The sequence below is a fragment of the Thermobia domestica genome, chromosome 16 (genome assembly GCF_964235325.1).
Source record: "Thermobia domestica chromosome 16, izTheDome1.hap1.1, whole genome shotgun sequence".
NCBI classification, from domain to species: Eukaryota; Metazoa; Arthropoda; class Insecta; order Zygentoma; family Lepismatidae; genus Thermobia; species Thermobia domestica.
In genome coordinates, this window is record NC_137469.1 from 42,346,379 (window position 1) to 42,353,413 (window position 7,035).

General features: G+C 36.6%; 1 protein-coding gene across 1 annotated transcript; it reads right to left on the reverse strand.

Annotated features, from left to right (window-relative positions):
- Positions 1–725: 725 nt before the first annotated feature.
- Positions 726–1,739, reverse strand: LOC145672457 (uncharacterized). Its single transcript, XM_081741614.1, has one exon. The coding sequence runs from the start codon at positions 1,737–1,739 to the stop codon at positions 726–728; it is 1,014 nt and encodes a 337-aa protein (XP_081597740.1).
- Positions 1,740–7,035: the final 5,296 nt, after the last annotated feature.

The window sequence follows — 7,035 nt, forward strand, 5'->3', positions numbered from 1 at the left end:
TCGACATTCAAGAAATGTTCAAAACAAACCATTAACTTGCACCATGAACACCGAATGAAAAATGACGTGCCACAGTGATCACAAACGTTCTTACAATCAAGATCGAAGGCAAACTCTTTGGGAGTTACAAACCGTTCAGGACTTTCAGTTAGGTATCCACTCTTAAATAATGTTTGTAGAATCATATTGATGTAACGGGTGCCATCATATTCCATCAGTTTTTATCTATCTGTTATACCAACATGATTCTATATGCATTCCTTAAAAGTGGATACCTAACTGAAAGTCCTGAACGGTTTGTAACTCCCAAGGAGTTCGCCTTCGATCTTGATGGTGAGAACGTTTGTGATCACTGTGGCACGTCATTTTTCATTCGGTGTTCATGGTGCAAGTTAATGGTTTGTTTTGAACATTTCGTGAATGTCGACGATGTCCATTTTGTGAAGTGTAATGTATAGTTGCCGCTCAAGAGCATGGAAAAAAGCAATGACTACATAACTACATCACATTCGATCCATACACCTAGGCGGCTCCGATAGGAGCCTTGTCGAGTATATCCATACTAACTGCACCTCGTCGAAAAAATAATACATAGCTACAAACTTATGAATATTTACACATTACAATATCTAGCCTACTCGAGTTTATGCACGTACCTCAATTTGCTGAGACACCTCTTCAAGTCACCGTCTTCTCCAAAATTTTCCAGTATATGATTTATCCTGTCATCCAGCTTCATATATGTCAACCTTCTCCTCTTCTGGCTGTTGCCAAATATTTCCTGTCTTTTTAAGGACATGGAAATTGGATGTGGCATCTGCTTTCAACACCTTTATAAGAGAGAAGAGCTGCGGTGAATTTCTTGATATGGTGCTGTTCAATCGATGATGCCAACCTTCAACGACGTTGTTCGTCCTGTGCCTTTGCCCACTGCAGTTCCACATTTTTCTAGGTACGTTAGCATTCTCCAGCCATTGTTCAATAAAATATTCATTGAACGCCTCAACCTTTTCTCCTGTTGGACAGTCCTCCATGATGACCAACCAACCATCGTCAACGCACTCCAGAGGCACAAGTGCCAGAGAAGCACACATCCGCACATGGTTGCGTAGTATATCTTCGTATTTTGTGTACTCCTCCACCATGCCGAGAGCCTGTACCTTCCGCCAAATTGCCTGGTTAAAGTGATAGTTGCACCCTGAGATCTGAGCAGCGGGGAATACAGCCTTCAGAGCATTCACAGCTGCTGCTTCGAAGTCGACTTTCAGCAATTTTGGGTTAGCTCCACACCATGTTTTTACAAATGAAAACAGATGTCTGTACGTGACGTCACGTTTGTCGGGCAGCAATGCATAAAGAACAGGCACGACCGATGTACTGCTATGTATACTTCCAATATCAGCATGTAAGGTATATAGTTGTGCAAAATGTTTACAGGAACTCTTAAAAGTTCCATCCAAGAACCATTCCTTACTGTTTTTCAGTGCTCGTCTTAAACCATCATAACCGAAACACAAAATCCTTTTGTCATCTTCTAATCTGTCGTATTGCAAGAATGAGGATCCATCCTCAAATAGGAAAATATCGTCAGGGAAGGAGATTTTGCTAGGTGTTGGTGTGTCCTGTTTCAAGCCGAGAGCTTTTCTCCTTACTTTGTTCAAATAGCCTTTCTTGTCGCTGTACATTGGAATTGTTGTCACCAAATCTAAACCTTTGTTTACTGGTAGGCCTACTGTCATTCATTTCGTGTTTGAAGATTTGACTTACCGGTGTAAATATTTCTTCCTCTGCTCTTCTTTTGCAACTTCCGAGTCGTTTTCTTAACTCGCAAGCAGCGACGTCTGGCATACATGTGTGATTTCTCTCTACAACTGCTGTTTCTTCAACCAACTTCACTTTGACAGGACAGTTCGAAGTCCTTCTCTTCACACACAATTGAAAGAAAGATGCAGATTTGATTAATTACGTTTTACTTCATAAATGTACCAAATAATAATAATAATAATAATAATAATAATAATAATAATAATAATAATAATAATAATAATAATAATAATAATATTAATAATACAAATGGAAATACTGTCCTTCGACAATCTGGTAAAGCTATTAGGCTCTTCGGGTCCAGAGGACCATTCCACAATCTTTCCAGCTGTTAGGCTTTTCAGAAGAGGAAACCCAAATAATAATAATAATAATAATAATAATAATAATAATAATAATAATAATAATAATAATAATAATAATAATAATAATAATAATAATAATATATGGATTTGATTAATAAAGTTCTCCAAAATAAATGTAATTACAACTTTCAGGCATACTATAAACTTTCAAGCCTTCTGTTTACAACTTTCAAAATTGGTTTATGGAAATATTAATAATTTTCACTTACCCATGTTGTAGAATGTCTATTCTTCCTCTGGAAATGATACTGATATCCTTCATGCAGCAACAGTTCTTTGCCCATAACGGTACTTGTGAACTCCATTGCAGATCAATGTGGTAATGTTTTCCCAGTATCATGTTTTGGCCTTTTATAGGTTTCTTCACCCCCACCCCCAGCACCAAGGCCACGGAATCAGGTGTGCACACCTGGCCTCTGGGAACATCGAGATGACAACAAGGCTTCCGCCCCTACCCTTCAAGGCACGAAGCCAGGTGTACGCACTTGACAGGTGGTAGCGTGGGGATGAGCACGATGAGATTCGAAGATGAAAATACCGTGGGGATGTGCACGAAAATGGGACTATGCCGATCAGCACGCGTGCCGATGAGCACGTAATCTATAATAATTCAACAACAGGTTTACCTCAGAAATCAGACTCTTCTACCGTAATGAGTCTCATCTCCCCCTCCCCCAGAATAAGCCTCAAATCTGCCCACCTCCCAATGCTGAAGACAACTCTACTCCCCAGATCTTCCACAGCATTGTTTTTCAACTTCATAAATATTTTGAACATCGCTTAAAAAAAAGAAAAGCTTATGGGAACGGTCTTACCCGTCCCCCCAATGTTGAAGACAGATTTGCGCCCCTGGATATATGTATAATTCCGAATAAGTTGGATTTTTGATACCTTTATTGTGACTTCTTTAGCATATTCCCGAAAGTGCCCTTGATTATAGCCATGGTGTTTTATTTTCGGGGGAGGAAAGTGAGGAATTCTAGGTTTTTGCAATTATCCCGAAAATTATACATTTTTTTCGAGGAAAATTGTAGTTCATAAAAATCTACACAAAAAAATCTTTAGACTTCGTTTCGTAGAATCAATTTGTTTTAAAGATAAAGGCTGAATTATGTCTGAACTGAAATAATTTTAAACTTGAGACTGCAAAATATCTAGTTAATTACCACCGGACGGAAATATGTTCGAAATGAAAAGTTAATATTTTGGGAGGAGGAAATTCATCTGTGATCAAATTGGCCGGCTCCTGCGCCCCCTGGGAATGGGATAGGGACAACATATAAAACTCAAATGGGGACCCCATTTCTTATTGCAGATTCGGATTCTACAAAGAGAAAATTAATAAATCTTATTCGAAACGTTCCTAGATGGCACTGTAATCAGTGAAAATAGTTTCATTAAACTTTCTTGAGTAGGAAGCCTCCTAGTCTAGTAAAATTCATTAGGCAAAACTAAATAATTCAGACCAAGATGAATTTTCGTGAAGATATTTTGATGTCCTTTTAACATGTCCTGAAAAGTAGCCCCTAATTTGTACTGCTTTTTTATTTCGAGGGGGGAAACGACAGGGCCATAATTCTAGTTTTTTTAATTATCTTGAAAATTACCTGAGTTAATTTGTCGAGAAATATTGTTTTGATAAAAAATGTAATTTATGAAAATCTACATAAAGAATTCTTAGAACTGTTTTTACCCGCAGAATCAGTTATTTTTGAGTAAAAGTTGCAATATCTTATATTATTATTATTATTATTATTATTATTATTATTATTATTATTATTATTATTATTATTATTATTATTATTATTATTATTATTATTATTATTATTACCAATCGGAAAACGACCATTAGGAAGACTTAGGCGCAGATGGGAGGACAATATTAAGATGGATCTCGCAGAAACAGAAATACAAAGTAGAAACTGGATCCAGTTGGCTAAGGATAGAAGTCAGTGGAGAGCTTTTGTGAACGCGGCATTGAACCTCCGGGTTCCATAGGCCATTGGAGTATATTCAGATGAAAGTTTAAAGACCATAAATATTACAGTTGTAACGTTTAGTTCTTCTGTAGCTATTTTTAGCTATTTTTCAACAGTAAAATGTTTGTAGTGTAACTTATATGCACTTGAAAATCATACATAGCCTGTAGTAGTAAAAGGACCGGTTTCGTAGGGGAAGAACAGTGTTTATGCACAAAATTTGAAACTAAAGAATTGAGCAGAGTAACTAGCGACGAACGGCATTGCTTCTGCTAATTGTCCGGCCAGCTGACATGCACGTTCTTTGTTAACTTTGGACTTAAATTTAATCGAGATCCCAATCAGCTTACAGATCCCGAAAACTATGAATTCGGCACTGATCTCGGAGATTTTATTTTTCACTCCTTCTTATTCTCCGTACAGATAGGGCTGAACTAGACTTAAGTGTCATCGATAGTGTCATTGTTCACCTTAGAAATTCAGAAAAGTATAAATTAGACGCTAATATCTAACAACTAACTAACTCTATGGCCTATATCTAGTTTGTATTCCTATTTCTATAGTGTTGCCACGAGACGAGACTTCAGGTTGTCTCGTCTCGTCTCGTAGGCGAGACGAGACATGAGAAATGTTTAATGGTAACACTAGTGCGGCTGAGGCCCACAAAAAGAGCTGTTATGCCAAGTGGTTAAAATTAGAGCTTTTAGCAAACTTTGGTTTGGCTAACAGAGCACAACACATAACACGGCTACAATCTTCCAACAACGAAAGCTTAGTTTCGACTGAACCAGTAATGAATTACTACGACAGGAATATTTGTCAATACCGTCGGTACAGTCGAAAAGTAAGCCTTCCCCATTCATTCTGAAATCCTTTTTTAAGAACTTCTGACGCCATTTCAACAAATAACGAGGCCTATGTGACTTTTCGATTTCAAAAATGGCTTTGGTTCGAATAACATCATAAAACAATAATAATAAAAAACTAAATTTTATTGTCAAACCAACATCCTTTCAAAACTCAGTACCGAAAACGACCGACATGTTTTTGTCTTTGTTCGGAACGAGAAAGACTATGAAACAATGGTTAGTTACGGATAAACTTGCCATTAAGAAAACTTGTACTTCTATAACAGGGTTTTTACACATAGATATCCTCACCAGTCCCCGGAATGAAATCTTCTGAAATACTGATCTCGACGAATGCTTTAACATTGTACTTGAATCTGGAACATTATCAAAAAATAATTAAACTTGAATCAATTGAAAAATGGAAATGAAAGCTGTTTGTAAGAATCGATTTAGAAAAATAACTTTAGGTATTTTCCTGTTCTTTGTAGGATAGTCCTCATTTGAAATAATAAACGCTAGTATACATTTAGAAAGCAAATAATTTATTCCGAGTTAATAAATTTTTAAAACAAATTCAAAAACTGTGTTTGCATTTTCGAGCCACGAGACGAGACGAGACATTTCACGAGACGTCTCTTCTTGTCTCGTGTCGCCTCAAAGGGTTCTGTCTCATCTCGTGGCTACACTATATTTCTGCGAGATCCATCTTAATATTATCCTCCCATGTGCGCCTGTGTTTTCTTAATGGTCGTTTTCCGATTAGACTTCCAGTTAAAACTTTGAAAGCGTTCCTATTTTGTTCCGTTCTGGCTACATGACCTGTCCACCTGAGCCTCCTAGATTTGAAGACCTTAACAATGTTCGATAGACCGTATAAATTATGTAGTTCGTCGTTAATGAAATTTCCGCTATCAGTCGTTCTATATTATTTTTTACCTTACATCTTTCCCCCTTCCCTTGATGCTATGGAAGTCGTACCCACGCTGTATTTTTTTTTTCAGATTGTAAGCCATATGTATATGTCCACTTGTTTTTAAAAATGAGTTTACAAAACCGAGTTTCATCTCAACTTGAGGAGTTCGTGAACTTGTGTGTTTCATCTTCTTAAGTGATTTTTGGCATAACTCTTAAACTACCTTTTCCTTTTTAAATCTCTTCTACTCCGCATCAAATAATTTTAAGTAACCTATGGCCTTTTTGTTATAAGTATTTAGATGTATACCAAACAATCGATGTGGTTTGTTATACCGGACAAGCAAAGAAACATTAAATTTTATATAAGATAAACTACCTTTCTCTTCGAGTTCCGTTCCTTCTCCATTAGGAAACGCATCCAAAAATTTCTCTCTTCGATTAAGTTACTTAAAAGAATGCCAAGTAAACAGTGCGAATTTGTATTCCAGACAAACAAACTCATTTCATATAGAAAATAAGCCAACTCTTTTTCTTTGATTCCTTTTACTTTCTCCTTAGGATACACATACAAAAAAAAAAAAAAAAAAAAAAAAAAGCCTACAATTTCTTTTTTACTGTGGTCTCTTCGTTGACTGCATGGTTAGAATATGAACCATATTTGATTCTTATGTGGTTCTGATTCCATATTCAGCTATAGGCCCACGCCTAATATAACATCGGTGGTGAGAGGGACGTTAAACGCCAAACTATCCAACTAACCGACCTCGACACTTGAATATTATTAATTTTAAATTGTTATGGCTTGTGTAAAAATACGTTACACTTCTAGCCTTTTTTTTTTTTCAATTCGTGCAGTTCAATGAAAAAACGGCGTTTCAAGGAATGAGAAGTGTATTCAAGGCTCAGAAATTGATTACTTGCCTATAGTTCAACTTCTGGCAAAGATTAACAGATGTTGTTTCGTCCAAACCATTATCTTTCATATGAATCAAGTTGTTCCATAGTATGTCTGATAACATTGTGTCATTCTTTAAATGTTCTTGTTTTCAGGTCTGTCCGAAAATGTTCTTGTTTTCAGGTCTGTCCGAAAATGTCCTTGTT

Excerpts from the sequence above, each read along its gene's own strand:
- LOC145672457 (XM_081741614.1), bottom strand. The coding sequence starts at position 1,739 with ATGACAGTAGGCCTACCAGTAAACAAAGGTTTAGATTTGGTGACAACA.